At 43.4% G+C, this 23,106-nt stretch overlaps 1 protein-coding gene and 2 long non-coding RNA genes across 13 annotated transcripts; 1 reads left to right on the top strand and 2 right to left on the bottom strand.

Moving 5' to 3' along the window:
- Positions 1 to 320: 320 nt before the first annotated feature.
- Positions 321 to 15,435, bottom strand: LOC126982696 (HAUS augmin-like complex subunit 3). 11 transcript variants are annotated; one of them, XM_050834978.1, is made up of 13 exons: positions 15,326 to 15,435; positions 13,177 to 14,125; positions 10,861 to 11,167; positions 9,689 to 9,883; positions 8,001 to 8,187; positions 7,159 to 7,269; positions 6,557 to 6,699; positions 5,819 to 5,953; positions 2,919 to 3,099; positions 2,558 to 2,710; positions 1,987 to 2,234; positions 1,275 to 1,455; positions 321 to 467 (listed from the first exon to the last, which is right to left on the bottom strand). In XM_050834978.1, the coding sequence occupies exons 3-13, from the start codon at positions 11,043 to 11,045 to the stop codon at positions 393 to 395; spliced, it is 1,794 nt and encodes a 597-aa protein (XP_050690935.1). In that variant the 5' UTR covers positions 11,046 to 11,167; positions 13,177 to 14,125; positions 15,326 to 15,435; the 3' UTR covers positions 321 to 392. The 11 variants fall into 11 exon arrangements, with proteins under 11 accessions (XP_050690935.1, XP_050690933.1, XP_050690931.1 ...); XM_050834976.1 differs by having other exon boundaries at positions 10,861 to 11,313; XM_050834974.1 differs by having other exon boundaries at positions 10,861 to 11,460.
- Positions 15,436 to 16,174: 739 nt separating this feature from the next.
- On the bottom strand, positions 16,175 to 16,868 carry LOC126982700 (uncharacterized). Its single transcript, XR_007735301.1, has 2 exons — positions 16,834 to 16,868; positions 16,175 to 16,639 (listed from the first exon to the last, which is right to left on the bottom strand). It is a non-coding gene; the product is annotated as an uncharacterized LOC126982700 (long non-coding RNA).
- A 5,661-nt stretch (positions 16,869 to 22,529) lies between these two features.
- LOC126982698 (uncharacterized) lies at positions 22,530 to 22,891 on the top strand. The gene is made up of 2 exons (XR_007735300.1): positions 22,530 to 22,673; positions 22,802 to 22,891. It is a non-coding gene; the product is annotated as an uncharacterized LOC126982698 (long non-coding RNA).
- The last annotated feature ends 215 nt before the right edge of the window (positions 22,892 to 23,106 follow it).

A 23,106-nucleotide genomic window follows, 5' to 3' on the forward strand; every position in this document is an offset into this window, starting at 1 on the left:
ACCGTTTCCTACCTCCAATCTCTCCAAAACTCCCAGCACTGTATCCTCCCCTGCTCTCTTTACATGTCCAAACCACCGGAGTCTTTCCCTTCTGAGCACTGTTTCCTACCTCCAATCTCTCCAAAACTCACAGCACTGTATCCTCCCCTGCTCTCTTTACATGTCCAAACCATCGGAGTCTTTCCCTTCTGAGCACTGTTTCCTACCTCCAATCTCTCCAAAACTCACAGCACTGTATCCTCCCCTGCTCTCTTTACACTGCTCAGAATCTATCTAAATATACTCTAAATATACTGATGTGATTTAGTGGTACAATGAAAGCTGCTCAACCAACTTTATTGCTTTCATAACCAAAATACAATATATATACTTAACTTATCAGCTTAATCTATTTAGTTAACCTTTCTCAAAATGTCCGTGGTCCATTTCCTGAAGTCCTGGTTCATGGTCGGGTCTATCTGGAGGACCTGCAAAGAGATAGTGGTCAGCCTGATATGACCTGCTCCATTCCATTTCTTGTTAACCCAGTAGCAGCGACAGGCCAAATTTGTAGCTTTACCATGTAGCAGCGACAGGCCAAATTTGTGGCTTTACCATGTAGCAGCGACGGGCCAAATTTGTGCCAAGATATCAACCCCCCAAAATAGATGATACATAATCTGATCACTAATGCTTTGATATATACTATGAAATGGTTTGTGTGAGGGGATTTTTCTCAATATCTTCAACAGTGTTCCCTAAGTCTTGACAACTGCTTCTCATCTCTTCATGTTGCACCCAGCATTTTTCTCTCCCTTCCTCTTTGTGATTTAGTTTTCTCAGGCTGGGTTTTTGCTGGTATGTTTTTTTAGATTATATTGTTCCTCTCTCTCAAATGCTGATTACCAAACATTGCCCTGTATCCATCTATATCTCCAACGCCTTACTCCCTTGCAGAACTTCCCTCCAGGGGGTGGCCGTGGCAGAAGTGTCTCCATCTCTCCCTGTTCTGGCACTCCCTCTCAGCACACTCAGTCCTGCTACTTACAACTCTCTCGCTCCAATACTCACCCTGATCCTGCTCCCTCCTCTCCTGTTCCCATCTCTCCCTGTTCTGGCACTCCCTCTCAGCACACTCAATCCTGCTACTTACAACTCTCTCGCTCCAATACTCACCCTATTGATCCACTGCTCCATCTCTCCCTGTTCTGGCACTCCCTCTCAGCACACTCAATCCTGCTACTTACAACTCTCCCGATCCAATGCTCACTCACTTGCCCTCACACTGTACGTACCTTTTTCTTCTTCTCGTACTGGGATATGATGTCAATGAGCTTCTTCTTGAATTCCCAGGCCCTCTGCTCGGCAGTGGTGCAACGGGTGGCCAGGGCAACGTCCAGCCAGGCCAGGGGCAGCGCCTGCAGGTTGCCCGCACTGCCAAACAACCTCGCCTCCAGCACCTCACAGATGCCCAACCTGATGGGGAGGAAAGGAGCGATAAATGACAGGAACACTTACACTGCCAGAACCAAACAGTCCCTCAAGAAAGTAAAGTTTTGAGAAGTTGTCAAGTACTGTTGTGAGTGTTTCTGTGAAGCTGCCTGTTCATTAACCCCTTGACTGCAGATTTCCTATCAGAAGACCTCACCAAGCTACAGGAATGGAACAAAAAGTGGCTGCTACAATTCAATGAAGAAATATGTAAAGTCCTGTACCTTGGGAGGGGATATCCAGCATACCAATACCACATGGGAAACACTCCACTATCCACCACAGAGGCAGAGAATGACCTGGGACTATATGTTACTAAGCTACCAGTGAAGGGATATCCAGCATACCAATACCACATGGGAAACACTCCACTATCCACCACAGAGGCAGCGAATGACCTGGGACTATATGTTACTAGGCTACCAGTGAAGGCCAAATCCATGACAATCGCAGCGGACGGGTTAAAGATAATTCAAAACCATCACACACAAACACACACACAATGTGACAACTTACTTCTGAGTGAGTGAGGAGAACTGTGGGCTGATGATGGTGGCGACCTGGTCCTGAGCCACAGTGAGGGCCGACAGCAGCCCTTCCACCTGCCTCAGAAGCAGCTCCTTGGCACCCTCTCCACCCCCCGACCTGGCCCTGTCCTGCCCCGGCGGCCCCACCAGCAGCAGGGACAGGGTGTGCAGGGGGCGGGGGAGGCTGCCTGATGCCCTCGCCTCCTCACTCTCCTTCAGAATGGTCTCGAGCTGAACCTGGGGAAGTAAATTGTAATAGACATGTAAAAAAAAAAAGTGTAAATGACTAAGAAATAATTAAGAGAAATAAATAAGTAATGAATAAATAGATGAGGGAAATTAATAGAAGAAATATATATGAAGAGGCGAAGGAAAAGAAGGTAGAGAAGGAGGAAGAGGAGGAGGAGGAGGAGAAAGAGGAGAAGAAGGAAGAGGAGGAGGACACTTCCCATACCTTCCAGCCCATTCTAACACTCCTTGGAACACTACTCCAAGCTCAGGAATAGAGGGAAGGGTCCATCACCGGTAAGCCAAGAATGAGTACAAGGTTTAAGGTATACCATCCTGTCCTTGTAGTCTGCGTCCCTCTCTGTCATCCTGCTGTTGACGACCCTCAGCACCTGCAGCATGTTGTTGACGCGCTCGCCCTCCGTCTGCAGCGCGATGATGACCCAGTTGTGCCGCGCTACCTGGGACACCAACTCATCCATCACCTACACACAGAGAGAGATGGATGGATGGATGAGTGGATGTACAGTAATATCTCCACCACCTACAGACACAAATAAATGGATAGATAGACAGATTGATGGATGGCAATTTCTCAACCACCTACAGACAGAGAAATGAATAGAGATGGAGAGTATGATTTCACTATTCTAAGTTTTACACATACACACACACACACACACACACACTCACGTTCTTCTGCTTGGCGATGAAGTATTCCTGGCGCTGCAGTTTGAGCTCGTAGTCGCCTGAGATGGTGCGCGTGCCCTCCAGCTGCGCCACCTCCGCCAGAACACCCTGCATGGCCCGCCGCTGCTGCTGGAACTCTTTGGCCACCATCCCGAGACACTCCTGGGCGTCCTCCGTCTGCTGCCTAGGTCAAGAATGAAAGTATGGCAGCCTGTTGTTTAAAAGGCTAGTCTGTTTGGTATTTGTACATGTGGAAAAGGAAAAGGAAAGTGTTCTAAATTTCATATATAGTACATCTGAAATAGAAACACTGAAGAGAATTATTGTTATTATTATCAACAAAGAATGACCTCACTTTGTTGTACAGAAAGTCTCATTAGTAAGGAAGGATATATGAATTTTCTGAATCAAGACCTACAGTGACTGTTTGGGGTTTTGTTAGGTTAGGTTAGGTTAAGTTTAGGGTATCTTCAAACACATGATAGACATCACCTTATGGTTTTTTAAATCAACAAAGAATGACCTCACTTTGTTGTATAGAAAGTCTCATTAGTAAGAAAGCATATATGAATTTTCTGAGTCAAGACCTATTATGACTTTTGGGGTTTTGTTAGGTTATGTTAGGTTAAGTTTAGGGTATCTTCAAACACATGATAGCCAGCACCCTATGGTATAAAGCAACAAAGAATGACCTCACTTTGATGTACAGAAAGTCTCATTAGTAAGGAAGCATATATGAATTTTCTGAGTCAAGACCTATAGTAACTGTTTGGGGGTTTTGTTAGGTTAGGTTAGGTTAAGTTTAGGGTATCTTCAAACACATGATAGCCAGCACCCTATGGTATAAATCAATAAAGAATGGCCTTACTTTGTTGTACAGAAAGTCTCATTAGTAAGGAAGCATATATGAATTTTCTGAGTCAAGACCTATAGTGACTGTTTGGGGTTTTGTTAGGTTATGTTAGGTTAAGTTTAGGGCATCCTCAAACACATGATAGCCATCACCTTATGGTTTAAATCAACAAAGAATGACCTCACTTTGTTGTATAGAAAGTCTCATTAGTAAGAAAGCATATATGAATTTTCTGAGTCAAGACCTATTATGACTGTTTGGGATTTTGTTAGGTTATGTTAGGTTAAGTTTAGGGTATCTTCAAACACATGATAGCCAGCACCCTATGGTATAAAGCAACAAAGAATGACCTCACTTTGTTGTACAGAAAGTCTCATTAGTAAGGAAGCATATATGAATTTTCTGAGTCAAGACCTATAGTAACTGTTTGGGGGTTTTGTTAGGTTAAGTTTAGGGTATCTTCAAACACATGATAGCCAGCACCCTATGGTATAAATCAATAAAGAATGGCCTTACTTTGTTGTATAGAAAGTCTCATTAGTAAGGAAGCATATATGAATTTTCTGAGTCAAGACCTATAGTGACTGTTTGGGGTTTTGTTAGGTTAAGTTTAGGGCATCCTCAAACACATGATAGCCAGCACCCTATGGTATAAATCAATAAAGAATGGCCTCACTTTGTTGTATAGAAAGTCTCATTAGTAAGGAAGCATATATGAATTTTCTGAGTCAAGACCTATAGTGACTGTTTGGGGTTTTGTTAGGTTATGTTAGGTTAAGTTTAGGGCATCCTCAAACACATGATAGCCAGCACCTTATGGTATAAACTTATAAAGCAACAAAGAATGACCTCACTGTGTTGTATAGAAAGTCTCATTAGTAAGAAAGCATATATGAATTTTCTGAGTCAAGACCTATAGTAACTGTTTGGGGGTTTTGTTAGGTTAGGTTAGGTTAAGTTTAGGGTATCTTCAAACACATGATAGCCAGCACCCTATGGTATAAATCAATAAAGAATGGCCTTACTTTGTTGTATAGAAAGTCTCATTAGTAAGGAAGCATATATGAATTTTCTGAGTCAAGACCTATAGTGACTGTTTGGGGTTTTGTTAGGTTATGTTAGGTTAAGTTTAGGGCATCCTCAAACACATGATAGCACCTTATGGTATAAACTTATAAAGCAACAAAGAATGACCTCACTGTGTTGTATAGAAAGTCTCATTAGTAAGAAAGCATATATGAATTTTCTGAGTCAAGACCTATAGTAACTGTTTGGGGGTTTTGTTAGGTTAGGTTAGGTTAAGTTTAGGGTATCTTCAAACACATGATAGCCAGCACCCTATGGTATAAATCAATAAAGAATGGCCTTACTTTGTTGTATAGAAAGTCTCATTAGTAAGGAAGCATATATGAATTTTCTGAGTCAAGACCTATAGTGACTGTTTGGGGTTTTGTTAGGTTATGTTAGGTTAAGTTTAGGGCATCCTCAAACACATGATAGCCAGCACCCTATGGTATAAATCAATAAAGAATGGCCTCACTTTGTTGTATAGAAAGTCTCATTAGTAAGGAAGCATATATGAATTTTCTGAGTCAAGACCTATAGTGACTGTTTGGGGTTTTGTTAGGTTATGTTAGGTTAAGTTTAGGGCATCCTCAAACACATGATAGCCAGCACCTTATGGTATAAACTTATAAAGCAACAAAGAATGACCTCACTGTGTTGTATAAAGTCTCATTAGTAAGAAAGCATATATGAATTTTCTGAGTCAAGACCAATAGTGACTGTTTGGGGGTTTTGTTAGGTTAAGTTTAGGGTATCTTCAAACACGATAGCCAGCACCTTATGGTATAAATCAATAAAGAATGGCCTCACTTTGTTGTATAGAAAGTCTCATTAGTAAGGAGGCATATATGACTATCACGGCTGGCTATCATGTGTTTGAAGATGCTTAACCTAACCTAACCTAACAAAACCCCAAACAGTTACTATAGGTCTTGACTCAGAAAATTATCAGGCATTAGCGAAAGTCCATTAGTCATAAACCAACCTTATGACGGCCATGTCCGAGGGCAGGTGTCCGCGGTGCAGGGCCGCCAGAAGCCGCTCAGCCTCCTCCACTTCAGCCTTCCGCCGCGCCTGCTGGATTAGACCGCACAGACGCCATTCCTCCGTACGTGGCAGCCTGTAACACCACCACCATCATCACCACCATCATCATCACCATCATTACTAAACATCATCACCACCACCACCAGGATCATCATCACTGCCTTCACTCACCACCACCACCACAATCACCATCACTGTATGCCTTCCTCATCATCACCACCACCACCATTACTAATATCATCACCACTGGCTGCCTTTCTTCACCACTCCCATCACCACCACCACCACCTGAATCATCATCACCACTAATGTCACCATCACTGTCTGGCTTCCATATCACCACCTCCTCCTCCTCCTCCACTATCACCATCACCACCACTATCATCACCATCATCATTGTCAGTGGTATCTTCCCTGGTAGTGGTTAGAGTTGCCTGGTAGGATAGCAATGGTGTCTAGTTACATGCATAAGATGGCTTACTAACCTTTACCTTCTAATCTTAGGTAACATTTGTGAACATGTAAGAGAGAATGTCTACCTCTAATCAGTTCCATACATACGACCAACCAAATGCCACTGCCTAATCTTACTTGACATCAGTGAACATATAAAAGAATAACAGAGTAACAGACACACATCACCAGTCTCTTCAGGCCGGGCCCAAGGTGTACTCACAGGGCGTTGAGTCGGTGCAGCTCGGCCAGGTTCCGGCAGTACTGTTCCTCCCCAGCGCCGCGCACCAGAGACAGGTCCATTTTGTTGAGGTCCAGGAGCACGTATTGTGATGAGTCCTCCGTGCCGGCCACCACACCCACGCCCTGCACCACACAGCACCATCATCATCCACGTCTGTTTCATTAGGATATTACAGGCAGCCACACCCATTTGCTTTTAAAAATTCTGATTGGCCAAATAGCAGCCATTACTTTGAATCAGTAATTGCACACACTCCTGCAGCAAGATGTGGAATGTACAAGAAAATATTGTTACCCCTCAAAATCACCACGAAATGTCACCTTAACACAATTTCACCAACAACATTCCTAGTATCAAAAGCATCAAGGACAATGATGAGACAAAAATAATAGCCACAAGTACACTGATAACTGGAATATAAATAAAAATATAAACTTTTTTTTCCATATAAGATATCCTTCTTCATTAATCCTATGATACTTATGTGAATAAAATAATATATCATCTTGTGTTATAGAATGAATGTCACAGGTAATGAATCTATAACATGTCTGTGTCCCTAACTGCATAAAAAGACCCACCGCCTTGAACTGCCTCTGTATGTATGTGGTGAGCAGGTCGGTGAACTTGTCCTCCTCCCTGAACCACTCCTCCAGGTCCATCTGGGCGAAGAACACGGCCTCATCCTCTGTCTGGAAATACAGGACATTGAAAGGGTGATGCCCCATGCCTCTGTGAGTGTAGGGGATTGGTAAGCAGTGTCCTCTATGCCCTGAACCAAAGCCATATAGAGGACAGTATACACTCTAACCTAAGATATTTACCCAAGAAATTCATGTTAAACAGACCTCTATGCTAAATTTAGGAGACTGGTAAGTAGTGTTCTCTATGCTCTGAACCAAAGCCATATAGAGGACAGTATACACTCTAACCTAAGATATTTACCCAAGAAATTCATGTTAAACAGACCTATGTGCTAAAATTAGGAGACTGGTAAGCAGTGTTCTCTATCTCCTGAACCAATGCCATATAGAGGACAGTACAACCTAAGATATTTACCCAAGAAATTCATGTTAAACAAACCTCTGTGCTAAAGTGAGGTATTATTTCATTGTGATTTTGTGAGTGTAGGAGATTGGTGAGCAGTGTCCTCTATGCCCTGAACCAATGATACATAGAATACAGTACACATTCGATTAAACTTAAGATATTTTCCAAAGAAATTCATGTTAAACAGACCTATGTGCTAAATTGAGGAATCATTTCACTGTGATTTATCAGAATAAGACTGGTGGACCCTATTTTTTTTGTCAGCTCAAGTGTGAAATTACAGATACACAATATACCCCCCCCTCTCCACCCCCTCCCCCCCCATACACACACACACACACACACACACACACACACACACACACACACGTACAGCTTCCCCAAACTTGTGGTAGGTGCTGAGGTGCTGATCCATGACCCGGGCCAGGCACTGCTGGGCTTTACTGAGGTGGTGGCTGGCACTGGCGGCGGCCTCCACCTGGTGCCGCAGCTCAGCACGGCCACGCTGGGCTCGCTGACTAAGCTGGTAAGTCTCCTCGCGCAGCTCAATCTTGTGTGCACTGAAATGACGATGCGCTGTGTGAGGGTGACGAGGAAACGTGCCAGAACTACAAAGACAAGCTATTTCCGTTTACCGTTTACCGTTGATGAGGTTTCAGGCCCCGGTCCGCCGCCGATGCAGCGCTCCACAGGGCCGCTAACATTATAACAGTAATATTAGCAGCTAAACTTGTCCTCAATCCTCATATTTGTTAAGTCGTAGGATTTAGTGAATAAGTGAGTCTTCAGTGCTTTCTTGAAGATTATTATGTCACAGCTGTGCACACATTCAGTAGTCACGCACATGTCCACTGTTGGCAGCACATCACCTCTTTTTTTATTGTTTATTTTTACAGCAAAGGAGTCAGTTCAAGGGCAAAAAATTATGATGAAAAAGCCTGTTAATCACTGCTCCTATAATAAGTGTAGAGGAGGGTTCCTTAACTGGTCCAATCAAGGTGAGGGAGAGGGAAGGAGGAGGAGAAGGAGAGGGAAGGAGAAGGAGGAGGAGAGAGGAGACTCACCGTACCACCCAACCTCACCTATGACAGAGGAAAAGGAGGTGGAGAAGGAGAGGGAAAGAGGAGGAGGAGGAGGAGGAGGAGAGAGGAGACTCACCGTACCACCCAACCTCACCTATGACAGAGGAGAAGGAGGTGGAGAAGGAGAGGGAAGGAGGAGGAGGAGGAGGAGAGAGGAGACTCACCATACCACCCAACCTCACCTATGACAGAGGAAAAGGAGGTGGAGAGGGAGAGGGAAGGAGGAGGAGGAGGAGGAGCCCAACCTCACCTATGACAGAGGAAAAGGAGGTGGAGGAGAGGGAAGGAGGAGGAGGAGGAGGAGGAGAGAGGAGACTCACCGTACCACCCAACCTCACCTATGACAGAGGAGAAGGAGGTGGAGAAGGAGAGGGAAGGAGGAGGAGGAGAAGAGAGGAGGAGGCTTGACATCCACCAGTACAAATATCTCCCACTTTAAGATTGGATTGTGTTTGAGGAAAAGTGATTGTGAAGTGAAACAATCCGATAATGAACTCTTACGGTTTAATTGACGGGGATGCATTCCTGGACTCTTATATGAAGTGACCTAAAACAACAGTCGTCCCTCAAATAGTACAGTTTCCAATAGTTCGGTTTTGGTTTTATGTGGATTTTCTAAGATCTTTTAGGATTTTTAGATTTCCTGCTCGTCGAGAAATTTAAAAATCCTATAAAATCTTCTTAGAAAATCCACATAAAACCAAAACCGAACTATTGGAAACTGTACTATTTAAGGGACGACTGAACTAATACAAAATATACCGTAAGTAATGTTTTATGGATTCCACTTTATGCAAATCATTACCAAAGTGAATATCAACACATTAACTGTATACTTGCATGAATAAATAAATGAAATAGAATAAATAACAGCTGAGCCAAATGGATTATAAAGAGAAAAGCTAACTGAAGGCTGACAATCACTTCAAATAATATAAAAACAAACCACACACACACACACACACACCTATAGCCTTACTTCATCATGTTCCTCCTCATGGTAAGCAGCTCCAGCTCCTCCTCCAGGGCGCTCAGCTCATCCGGCGAGGGTAGCGGCTCCTCCACGGCATGCTGCAAGGCCCCGGGGAGGGAGGGCACGACGGACAGTGCCACCTCCATCTCCTGCAGCTGTGTGGCACTCATCGCCTCGCCCCTTGCCTCCAGTGCCTCAAACCTAGATGGAGGGAGTTGTTGTAATAGATCTTCATGTGTTAGATAAATGAGACTACAGTGCCACCGCCTTTTCAGCTGTGCTAGGTTAGGTTAGGTTAGCTTGTTAGGTTAAGTTTAGGGTATCCTCAAACACATGATAGCCAGCACCTTATGGTATAAATCAACAAAGAATGACCTCACTTTGTGGTATAGAAAGTCTCATTAGTAAGGAAGCATATAGGAATTTTCTGAGTCAAGACCTATAGTATTTGTTGGGGTTTTGTTAGGTTAAGTTTAGGGTATCCTCAAACACATGATACCCAGCACCTTATGGTATAAATCAACAAAGAATGATCTCACTTTGTGGTATAGAAAGTCTCATTAGTAAGGAAGCATATAGGAATTTTCTGAGTCAAGACCTATAGTATTTGTTGGGGTTTTGTTAGGTTAAGTTTAGGGTATCCTCAAATACATGATAGCCAGCACCGTATGGTATAAATCAACAAAGAATGACCTCACTTTGTGGTATAGAAAGTCTCATTAGTAAGGAAGCATATAGGAATTTTCTGAGTCAAGACCTATAGTATTTGTTGGGGTTTTGTTAGGTTAAGTTTAGGGTATCCTCAAATACATGATAGCCAGCACCTTATGGTATAAATCAACAAAGAATGACCTCACTTTGTTGTATAGAAAGTCTTATTAGTAAGGAAGCATAAATGAATTTTCTGAGTTAAGACCTATGGTAACTGTTTGGGGTTTTGTTAGGTTATGTTAAGTTTAGGGTATCTTCAAACACATGATAGCCAGCACCTTATGGTATAAATCAACAAGGAATGACCTCACTCTGTGGTATGGAAAGTCTCATTAGTAAGTGAGTCAAGACCTATAGTGACTGTTTGGGGTTTTGTTAGGTTAAGTTTAGGGTATCTTCAAACACATGATAGCCAGCACCATATAAATCAACAAAGAATGACAACAAAATTAAAAAGAAACACTTACTCGCTGAGCTCCTCCTCGGTGAGCATATTGTTCTCCGAGACATTTTCTATGAACCAATCGAGGAAGGTGGCGAGCGGGTCCCTCTTGGCCCTGAGGAACAGCCAGTCGTAAACCTCCCCCACCAAGTCCTCAGACCCCGGTGCTCCAAGCTGCCGCAGTTGCCTCACAAGCGCCTCTCCACTCATCGTGTTGTGTTGGGGGCGACAGTACGGACGCCAGAGAATGCTTGTTTTTGTTATTGTTTTTTATCACTAGTTATGCCCATATCACAAATTACGTTCATATCACAAGTCACGGCCACTCACTCCTGTAACCCCAATATCATCTATTATTCCTTTGCTACATGAGAACTTTGCAACGATCTTTTCTGCTTTTAATTCCTCTCATCAATCTTTATCTTTGTTTTTGTTTTTGTATATCACTGTTTCTATCGTAAGTTCCGTTCACTCACTCCTGTAACCCCAATGTCATCTGTTATTCCTTTGCTACACGAGAACTTTGCAACAATCTTTTTCTGCTTTTAATTCCTCTCATCAATGTTTATCTTTGTTTTTGTTTTGGAATATCACTGTTTCTATCGTAAGTTCCGTTCACTCACTCCTGTAACCCCAATGTCATCTGTTACTCCTTTGCTGCACGAGAACTTTGCAATGATCTTTTTCTGCTTTTAATTCCTCTCAATGTTAGTCTTTGTTTTTGTATATCACTGTTTCTATCGTAAGTTCTGTTCGCTCACTCCTGTAACCCCAATGTCATTTGTTATTCCTTTGCTGCACGAGAACTTTGCAACGATCTTTCCTGCTTTTAATTCCTCTCATCAATGTTTATCTTTGTTTTTGTTTTGGGATATCACTGTTTCTATCGTAAGTTCCGTTCACTCACTCCTGTAACCCCAATGTCATCTGTTACTCCTTTGCTGCACGAGAACTTTGCAATGATCTTTTTCTGCATTTAATTCCTCTCATCAATGTTAGTCTTTGTTTTTGTATATCACTGTTTCTATCGTAAGTTCCGTTCACTCACTCTTGTAACCCCAATGTCATCTGTTGTTCCTTTGCTGCACAAGAATTTCACAGTTGTTTTCTTTTTCTGATTTTAATTCCTCTCACATTCTGCCCTCACAGCTTAGTCTGATGTGGCACTGTGTTAACCTATGTATCAGTGAGGCCAGGTCACACTACCGGCACCTCTCTATCCCCCTCTGGGTAAGATTTTTAACCCATAACTTGCGATTCCCCCACCAAGCCTAGTCCCGTCTGGGTCATAAAACTACAAATGGAAAGGCTTAAAACTCCAATGCACTCCTACTAAAGCCTTGTCTAATGTGTGTGTGTGTGTGTGTGTGTGTGTGTGTGTGTGTGTGTGTGTGTGTGTGAGCCAACGTGTTTAACCCCTGGACTGCGGATTTCCTACCAGAAGACCTCGCTGCCCTACAGGAAAGGAACAAAAAGTGGCTGCTACAATTCAATGAAGAAAAATGTAAAGTCCTACACCTTGGGAGGGGATATCCAGCATACCAATACCACACGGGAAACACTCCACTATCCACCACAGAGTCAGAGAAAGACCTGAGACTGTATGTTACCAGGCTACCAGTGAAGGGATATCCAGCACACCAATACCACATGGGAAACACTCCACTATCCACCACAGAGGCAGAGAAAGACCTGGGACTATATGTTACCAGGCTACCAGTGAAGGGGTATCCAGCATACCAATACCACATGGGAAACACTCCACTATCCACCAGAGTCAGAGAAAGACCTGAGACTATATGTTACCAGGCTACAAGTGAAGGGATATCCAGCACACCAATACCACATGGGAAACACTCCACTATCCACCACAGAGGCAGAGAAAGACTTGAGACTATATGTTACCAGGCTACCAGTGAAGGGATATCCAGCACACCAATACCACATGGGAAACACTCCACTATCCACCACAGAGGCAGAGAAAGACCTAAGATTATATGTTACCAGGCTACCAGTGAAAGCCAAATCCGTGCCAATCGCAACGGACAGGTTAACTGAATATTGGTCCACAGAGGTAAAGAAATGTTTTAGTATATGTGCAAATTTAAAGTCATTTCAGTAAGTATTTATCTATTAACTTCACACTCTCACAGCGACATGCAAAACTGCTTATCTCAAGGAAGCTTTGGTGTGTTTTTAATTAAGCTAGAAATCACTACAGTAGCTTCACAGACCTTCCTCCACCTCCCTTAAACTCAAGATCTCCACAAAAAATAAAATATGGATAATAACCAAGGTAAAATGCAGCAGTAGACGACCTAAACTATAGCGCAATACTTACCTACTTGGGTGGAGGGTAAAGTTGTGCAATCTGCCTGAGAAAGCGGTGGAAGATGGTTTTATGGTCTGGGTGGCTGTACAGAAAGAGATACCTCACGAGATACTGCCTGTAATGGTGATTTTTATTCCTTGGAACCCGAGTCTTGATGTCCGTCAACAGCCGTGCTATGTTATTTGTATGGATCTCAGTGTCTGGGGTCTCGGAGTGCAGGGAATAGACCCGGTGCACGTAATCTAAGTCGCCAAGGGTGTTATATGCCTCCCAATTGTCAGTGTGTATCGTGGTGCCGGGAAGGATAAATTTCTGGCAGAGGGGAATGAGGGTGGCAGCGTCGCAGCCCTCAACGGGAAGGATGAAGCTGCGGCAAGTTTCCCGTTCGATCCCCCCAAACACCCACACGCCGTCAACAGTACGTCCAGTGTCGAGTTTTCTCTCCCCAAATATGCTTTCGGCGATCTCCACCACTTTCCCGGGACCACCAATAGGCTCCTGTTCCTTCAGCCAGCCCTCGCACACCTCCGCACAGAAGCCTTTCCAGATGACAACAGTGTGCGGTGACAGACCCAAGTTTTGTTTACACAGTGCATGGGAGAATGTCTTCCTCAAAAAAGCGTTAACAAACACAATATTGGCGCTGGGAGATAACTTCGCTTTCTCTAACCACGTGCCTTTGAACTGGGAGGCGTAGAAGTCACAGCGTTTATATCGCTTGGTTTTGGGAATTTTCATACGCTTGTAGCACTGGAAAGCTCTTTTGTCAGACCTGAGAGACAGTTGACGCCCACAGTTACCGCACTGCCTCTGAGTTGGTATTACTCCATGCTCTTCGAAGGCACGTAAAGCCTCCTCGTCGTTCTCCAAGAAGCGCTGGATTATCTGGAACTCAGTCAAGGAGCATGTCTCACACTCCATGTCTCCACACAGACTGACTCTAAAGCCTTCCTGTTTCCTGTGGCAAGGGAAAAGAAGTTATGTGATCACGCCGCCTACTCCTGCATATTAACTCTTAGATGGCAGCAGTTTTTGAAGAGTACCTCCCCCCCAAAAATAAAAGAAGTTATGTGATCACACTGCCTACTCCTCCTGGATATTAACTCTTAGATGGCAGCAGTATTTGAAGAGTACCTCCCCAAAAAATGAATGGTCTATATAGGTATAGTCACTGCCGACCTTAGGACTGTAGCATAAATATAGTTATGCCGCATAATAAATGTTTTAACTATGGTCTAGCGCAATCTGGAAGTGTTGTTATATTTCCGCCATACAAAACTGACTGACTTTTGGACCATCTATATATAGTGTCACCGCCTTCTAGAGGTTAACCATAATGAATTAATAGCCAACACTTTAAAATTCAACAGAGATCAAATTTGCATCCTAATACTAGCCTATACAGAAATGAAGAAAAGTAACATCTAATGAGTAATGAGGGAGGCTTTGTCCCTCGCCCCACCCCCTCACTTGGCTACTTCCACAGGTAATGGTTATAAGTGGAGGTGAAGAACACAAGATACCTCAGAAAGCTTACCATTTACCGTTTACCATTGATGAGGTTTCAGGCCCCGGTCCGCCGCCGTGGCAGCGCTCCACAGGGCCACTAACATCATAACAGTAATATTAGCACTTAACGTTGTCCAGAATCCTCATATTTGTTAAGTCGTGGGATTTAGTGAATAAGTGAGTCTTCAGCGCTTTCTTGAAGATTGCCAGACTGTCACAAAGTGTCAAACTGCAGTGTGGCGGGTGTTAAACCAGACAAACAAACACCATCTTTTCTAGGTGGTCAAATATTTTAACCCGGTGATAGCTGCGGGAATCATGGTTCTTATCCATAAAGCCAAGACAGTTGACAACAGTTTTGACGACTGTCCCCGACCCCCCTCAGACCAATCCGGAAATGACGGTTGGTCCAGGCTTTGTATCGCTTCTTAGGTCCTCCTCCTCTCGTTCCTCCCTTCTTCTTATTCACACAACTTCCTTTTCAGGGTTATGTTATTTTCTAACCTGAAATAAAGCCACTTATATTCAGTTATTCAGACATGTGTGCCCTTTTTTCCCAGCACTGTGCGAGGAACACTTTTGCTAACAGGGCTGTATCCTCCCACACCACTCCCTCCCAGTGCAATGCCTCGTGAGCCATGGCTATTACCGCTTCTTAAGGAGTGGTGCTGCTGTATTCTGTTCCTCCTGGGTGTGTGCGTGGTTTACTCAACTCTCTGGCGGGTGTTTCTAGGGTAAAAGTCGCCCCGTCCCCGCCCAGTGCGCCCACCATGACACACACGAGCCAATGTTTACCTTTTTGAACGCCAGAGAATTTTTGGCGCTAGATTATCGTACTCAACCTCCTCGGTACTGAAGCAAATGAGAGAATTACAGAAGCCATGAAGAGTTTTCTGGAAAAGATGTGGTGTGCAAGAAATAGGGAATTGGAAGATCTGTAATGGATACTGCTTGTTTTGTTTTTATTTTTACAGGTTGTGCCGATATGAAGGCCTGACTCTCTGTACAGCAAGAGCAAGAGCCAGATTGTCGTACTCAGCGCCTCGTATTAACCGGTTTCTGAGCCATCGCTATTGCCAAACAAAAACAATAATTAACCATTTTTACGATAACTATATATGAAGGCAGTTATTGGGGTCGAGGAGGCAGTTTTTGGATCGGAAATTGGCAAACATAGGAGGCTGAGTACGACAATCTGGCAACGTTACTCAACCTCCTCCTTAATTTATTGAATGATTGATTGATTGATTGATAATTTATGGTTGCAGGTAAACAACAAGGGAGGATTGATTAATTGATTGATTGAGGGTTTATTGTTGCAAAAGTACATAACAAAGAAGCAGGGAGGATAAGTGCCATCCCAACCCCCATACTCTTAACAGTCCTCTATAATTTCTGCTACATTATTTTCTTCCCTTCCTCAGCCCATAATGATTTAGTAAGAGAAAGATGAAGAAAAGAATACATTGGTGATAGATTTAGTATGTTTATTATGGTATTTACAGCACTAGAGGAATTACCTTGAGGTTAGTGAAGGATATTTGAAGATGAGAGAGACAGTATTCCTCAGCCCATAATGATTTAGTAAGAGAAAGATGGAGAAAAAGAATACATTGGTGATAGATTTAGTATGTTTATTATGGTATTTACAGCACTAGAGGAATTACCTTGAGGTTAGTGAAGGATATTTGAAGATGAGAGAGACAGTATTCCTCAGCCCATAATGATTTAGTAAGAGAAAGATGAAGAAAAAGAATACATGGGTGATAGATTTAGTATGTTTATTATGGTATGTACAGCACTAGAGGAATTACCTTGAGGTTAGTGAAGGATATTTGAAGATGAGAGAGAGACAGTATTCCTTAGCCCATAATGATTTAGTAAGAGAAAGATGAAGAAAAAGAATACATTGGTGATAGATTTAGTATGTTTATTATGGTATTTACAGCACAAGAGGAATTACCTTGAGGTTAGTGAAGAATATTATTTTGAAGATGATTTACATAGATTTACATAGAAAATCAGACCACTAAAAGACACTAAGAGACAGTATTCCTCAGCCCATAATGATTTAGCAAGAGAAAGATGGAGAAAAAGAATACATTGGTGATAGATTTAGTATGTTTATTATGGTATTTACAGCACAAGAGGAATTACCTTGAGGTTAGTGAAGGATATTTGAAGATGAGAGATTTACATAGATTTACATAGAAAATCAGACCACTAAAAGACACTAAGAGACAGTATTCCTCAGCCCATAATGATTTAGCAAGAGAAAGATGGAGAAAAAGAATACATTGGTGATAGATTTAGTATGTTTATTATGGTATGTACAGCACTAGAGGAATTACCTTGAGGTTAGTGAAGGCATTTGAAGATGAGACATCAATTCTTCTGCTAACTGTGATATATGGAGAAATAGAACTATAAAAAAAAATAAAGAAAAAGAATACACTGGTTGTGTTATAATTACGGTACAGCACTCGAGGAATCATACTTGGTTGTGAAGGCATTTTAATAGAGATGAGAGGAGTCTTACTGAATCTTAATCGTAAACAAAAGAAAAGGAGAAAAACTTAACAAAATGTGGTACAGAATGATTATATTATTTTTTTTTAACTCAAGGTGCAATTCTCTCCCTCAATCTGTCCCTCTACAGATGACACCCTGCCTCCTCCTCTCCCTTCCCTTCCAGCTTACTCTCCCTTCCTTCCCTTACTCTCACACACCACTCTCCCTTCCTCCCTTCCCTTACTTTCACACACCACTCTCCCTTCCTTTCCAGCTTACTCTCCCTTCCTCCCTTCCTTCCGTAACTCTCACAAACCACTCTCCCTTCCTTTCCAGCTTACTCTCCCTTCCTCCCTTCCTTCCCTTACTTTCACACACCACTCTCCCTTCCTTTCCAGCTTACTCTCCCTTCCTCCCTTCCTTCCCTTACTTTCACACACCTCTCCCTTCCTTTCCAGCTTACTCTCCCTTCCTCCCTCCCTTCCTTACTTTCACACACCACTCTCCCTTCCTTTCCAGCTTACTCCCTTCCTCCTTCCCTTCACACCACCTCTCCCTTCCTTTCCAGCTTACTCTCCTCCTTCCCTCCTCCTTCTTCCTTCCCTAACTCTCACACACCACTCTCCCTTCCTTTCCAGCTTACTCTCCCTTCCTTCCCTTACTTTCACACACCACTCTCCCTTCCTCCCTCCCTTCAGCTTACTCTCCCTTCCTCCCTTCCTTCCTTCCCTTACTTTCACACACCACTCTCCCTTCCTTTCCAGCTTACTCTCCCTTCCTCCCTCCCTTCCTTCCCTAACTCTCACACACCACTCTCCCTTCCTTTCCAGCTTACTCTCCCTTCCTCCCTTCCTTCCTTCCCTAACTCTCACACACCACTCTCCCTTCCTTTCCAGCTTACTCTCCCTTCCTCCCTTCCTTCCTTCCCTAACTCTCACACACCACTCTCCCTTCCTTTCCAGCTTACTCTCCCTTCCTTCCTTCCCTTACTTTCACACACCACTCTCCCTTCCTCCCTCCCTTCCTTCCCTAACTTTCACACACCACTCTCCCTTCCTTTCCAGCTTACTCTCCCTTCCCTTACTTTCACACACCACTCTCCCTTCCTTTCCAGCTTACTCTCCCTTCCTTCCCTTACTCTCACACACCACTCTCCCTTCCTCCCTTCCCTTACTCTCCCTTCCTTCCCTTACTTTCACACACCACTCTCCCTTCCTTTCCAGCTTACTCTCCCTTCCTTCCCTTACTTTCACACACCACTCTCCCTTCCTTTCCAGCTTACTCTCCCTTCCTTCCCTTACTTTCACACACCACTCTCCCTTCCTCCCTTCCCTTACTCTCCCTTCCAACCCTTACTATCACACCACTCTCCTTCCTTTCCAGCTTACTCTCCCTTCCTTCCCTTACTTTCACACACCACTCTCCCTTCCTTTCCAGCTTACTCTCCCTTCCTTCCCTTACTCTCACACACCACTCTCCCTTCCTCCCTTCCCTTACTCTCACACACCACTCTCCCTTCCTCCCTTCCCTTACTTTCACACACCACTCTCCCTTCCTCCCTTCCTTCCCTTACTTTCACACACCACTCTCCCTTCCTCCCTTCCTTCCCTTACTTTCACACACCCCTCCCTCCCTCACTCACGCTCCCTTCCTTTTTTCCTCCCTTTTCCTGCTCCTTCCTTCCCTTACTCTCCCTCCCTCACTCCTTCCCAGCTTATTCTCCCTTCCTACATTCCTCCCTTTTCCTGCTCCAAGACTCTAACATACCACTCTCCCTCTCCTCCTTTCCCTTTCCCTCCCTTCCAATAAACAGACATACTAAGACACATATGAGGAGACGACCAGAGAGACAGATAATGACAGACAGTGACAGCGTGTTCGCCATTTCACACACACACACACACACACACACACACACACTTCTTATCGACTAGAAACTCATATCAGAGAGAGAGAGAGAGAGAGAGAGAGAGAGAGAGAGAGAGAGAGAGAGAGAGAGAGAGAGAGAGAGAGAGAGAGAGAGAGAGAGAGATAAACAGGCATACCAAAAGACATAAACACAGATGAGAAAAAGAAGAAGAAAAAGAAGAAGAATGTACAGTAACCCTAAACAGACAGTGACCGAGTGTGTTCGCCAGTTCACACACACACACACACACACACACTTCCGGTCACCTGGTAACTTATATGAAGGCAAAAAATAGTAATAATAATAAATAAATAAATAAATGTGACTGAGATTCCAAATATTACCCGAGGAAGGAATAATTGGTAGTGTTTAAAAAGAAACATTGTCGCCATTAATTAGGTTAGATTAGGTTAGGTTAGGTTAAACACAGAATAATCATTGTCGTTAAACACTTTGCCATAAGGAACAAATAACAGGCTTGAACCGAAAAATAAATTAAAAACTCACCTCTTGGATAAAACAGAAAAATCAACAGACCCCCACAATGTTTCCAAGGCTGTATTAGAGTGACCATTACAATGAAGCATGAGTATAACGAAGCTCATTAATGAAACACTTTACTGAATCGAACGAGCAACACTCACACACACACACACACACAAAAAAAAAAACTCGCCTCTCGGATAAAACAGAAAAATCAACAGACCCCCACAATGTTTCCAAGGCTGTATTAGAGTGACCATTACAATGAAGCATGTGTATAACGAAGCTCATTAATGAAACACTTTACTGAATCGAACGAGCAACACTCACACCAAAAAAATAAATTCAAAAACTCGCCTCTCGGATGAAACAGAAATATCAACAGACCCTCACACTGTTTCCAAGGCTGTATTAGAGTGACCATTACAATGAAGCATGTATACAACGAAGCTCATTAATGAAACACTTTACTGAAACAAAAGAACACCAGACGAACCCTCCCAAAAACTTGCCTTTCGGATAAAACACACAAAAATCTACAGACACACAATTCTTTTTCCCAACTCGAGTGACTTATGATAAAGCCTGTACATAACGGCAGCTCCTCACTCTAGTATAACACTCCACTCTGAGGCACATCATTGGTTAACATAAGTGATGGGTACCTAAGCTCCCCCTCAAACCTCCCATCCCACATCTCCCAAGGCTTTAGCATTTGTAGGGTGGGACATCAGGGAGTGTAATGCATAATATACCCTAACTTGGGGCCTGTGGGAGGAACTTGGGAGCTTAGAATATGTGTTTATGGGCGCATCTTTATGAATGGGACACTGGGATTCTGGATGTAAAGGGAGATGGCCATAGTGAAGGGTGATTTGAGTGTTTGGGTCTTAACTTGAGGGAGTAAAGGGAGAATAAAGGGTTGAGAGGCTTAGCTTTATACTTTAGGAGTCAGGAAGTAAAAGGGGGACTGTTTCTGCAAGTTCCAAGTGATGTTAGTGCCACAGGGCCGCTTTCACAGTCATTTTGTTTGTTTTGATCGTTACCAATGGCTGTTATTGCCGCTATAGTATTTCCAAGTAAAACTGGCTGATGGGGTAGTGGCGGCTGCGGGGTTAGCCTAGCCCCGCACCTTACGACACATTCTCAACAGCTCTCCCTTCCTCTGCAGCCGCCATTACCCCATAAGCCAGTTTCACGTGGAAAATTATAGCGTCGATCGCCGCCATTGGTAACGATCAAAACAAACAGTGACTGTGAAAGCGGCCCTTAGTCTCTGACACTCCCACACAGCTACTCTTTACCAAGGCCACAAAGGAGATTACTTGGGTTATCATGAGTCCAGCAGAGAAACTGTAACAACACAGTGAAGTTAACTAACAATGAACACCGCCAAGTACTGGGGATCGAACCCGTGCCTTCTCAGTAAAATTCAAGGCAGCATACCAGTGTGGTGTTCATTGTGGGTTATCATGTGTTTTTTCCCATTCATGGTACCCCAGAAGCCTTGTCACACTATCACTAGACTCATAAAACTACCCATGGAGATACCAACATAACAACCTCTATCAGTGCCACTATAAACACTCGCCTCCGCCAGAACGGGCTGGGCTGTCCATCAGGCCCCACCGGGAAGATGCCTACCGGCGCAATTGGCAGCGACGTAAAAAAAATAAAAAATCAAAAATAAAATGTGTGTCTGTGAGCAGGCAAGGAGGGAGTGTCTGGATAGAGAAAGTTGGAAGCTCTTCTGCCGTGGCCATCCCCTGGTGGGAGCTGATGACGATTACTGTGAGCCCCAAAATGTTTAAGAATACTATAGAACTTCAGCTTATATTCTTTAACATTCCAGCACCCAAGTACACATATTTGACAAGGCTTTCATAGGAGTTTTGGGCATTTCCGGGGACAGTTGAATGACCCTGGGGATAGTTTGACCCTTCTTCGTACCGTGGACCTTAAGAAACAGACATTTAAAAAGGCTTTCGTAGGAGTTGTGAGCATTTCCAGTAGGTTTATGACCCTGGTGGTAGTGTGACCCTTAGAGAGACACATATTTGACAAGGCTTTCATAGGAGTTTTGGGCATTCCCAGGGATAGTTTAATGACCCTGGGGATAGTTTGACCCTTCCTCTGTATCATGAACCTAAAAACACACTCATGAGAATCCAATTTATCTCCATTTTAGCCTTTAGAAGCAGTTGATGTGGGAGGCGGAATCCTGAATAATACATACCACACAAATTCTGGAGTCCCTCAAGGGGGGATTCGAACCTGTTACATCAGTCCACACAAGGAATTCTATCTTATATTGGGGATTCAAGACTTTTACATGTCACAGCAACCTGGAATCTCTTACCACGTAGATTCTGAAGTCCCTCAAGGGGGGATTCGAACCTGTTACATCGGTCCACACAAGGAATTCTATCTTATATTGGGGATTCAAGACTTTTACATGTCACAGCAACCTGGAATCTCTCACCACATAGATTCTGAAGTCCCTCAAGGGGGGATTCGAACCACTTACACCCTGTCCACACAAGGAATTCTATCTTATATTGGGGATTCAAGACTTTTACATGTCACAGCAACCTGGAATCTCTTACCACGTAGATTCCGAAGTCCCTCAAGGGGGGATTCGAACCTGTTACATCTGTCCACACAAGGAATTCTATCTTATATTGGGGGATTCAAGACTTTAAATTCTGTCCACATAAGGCATTCTAGTATCTTATATTGGAGGATTCAAGACTCTTTATATTTGTCTCTCTCTCTCTTCACTTCCTTTCCCCTCCATTCTCTTCTCTCCTCTCTTCTCTCTCTCTCCCCAAACAGGTCTTCCTTCTGCCATTCCTTGTGTTATCATAGTAGTAATAAATAGACCACCTAGGATATGTATATACAAACAGCAGAATATACAAAATAAATAATATGGCTATGTACACCTATACACATATGGCGTCCATGTCCACAAGGAAAAGGCAACTGTGAAACGTGTGGACTCTGAGGGAAAGTTCCAAGCCCAGTGCAATGGCTATGGAAGTGTCCAACCAATATAAGTCTGTGTCTGTGGGTATTGGCTAGGTTAGGTTAGGTTAGGGTCTTGTAAAGGGAGTGAGTGGCTATACAGGAGGTTCTTGTATAGTCTATGGTGGTTATGAGGAAAGCTAAAACATGAGGGATACTGTTTAAATGATGTCTGTGTTTGAAGGGGATGGTTAGGTTAGGTTAGGGTCTTGTAAAGGGAGTGAGTGGCTATACAGGAGGTTCTTGTATAGTCAGTGGTGGTTATGAGGAAAGCTAAAACATAAGGGATACTGTTGAAATGATGTCTGTGTTTGAAGGTGATGGTTTGGTTAAGTTAAGTTAGGTTAGGTTCTTGTACAGGGCATTATAAGCTATACAGAAGAGTCTTGGGAAAGGCAGCTATGGAACGTGAGGGCTCCGAGGGAAAGTTCCAAGCCCAGTGCAATGGCTGAGCAAGTGCCCAACCATAGCAAGTGTTTATATAGGTTTATTTGGTCTTG

The sequence above is a fragment of the Eriocheir sinensis genome, chromosome 51 (assembly GCF_024679095.1).
Source record: "Eriocheir sinensis breed Jianghai 21 chromosome 51, ASM2467909v1, whole genome shotgun sequence".
NCBI lineage: Eukaryota > Metazoa > Arthropoda > Malacostraca > Decapoda > Varunidae > Eriocheir > Eriocheir sinensis.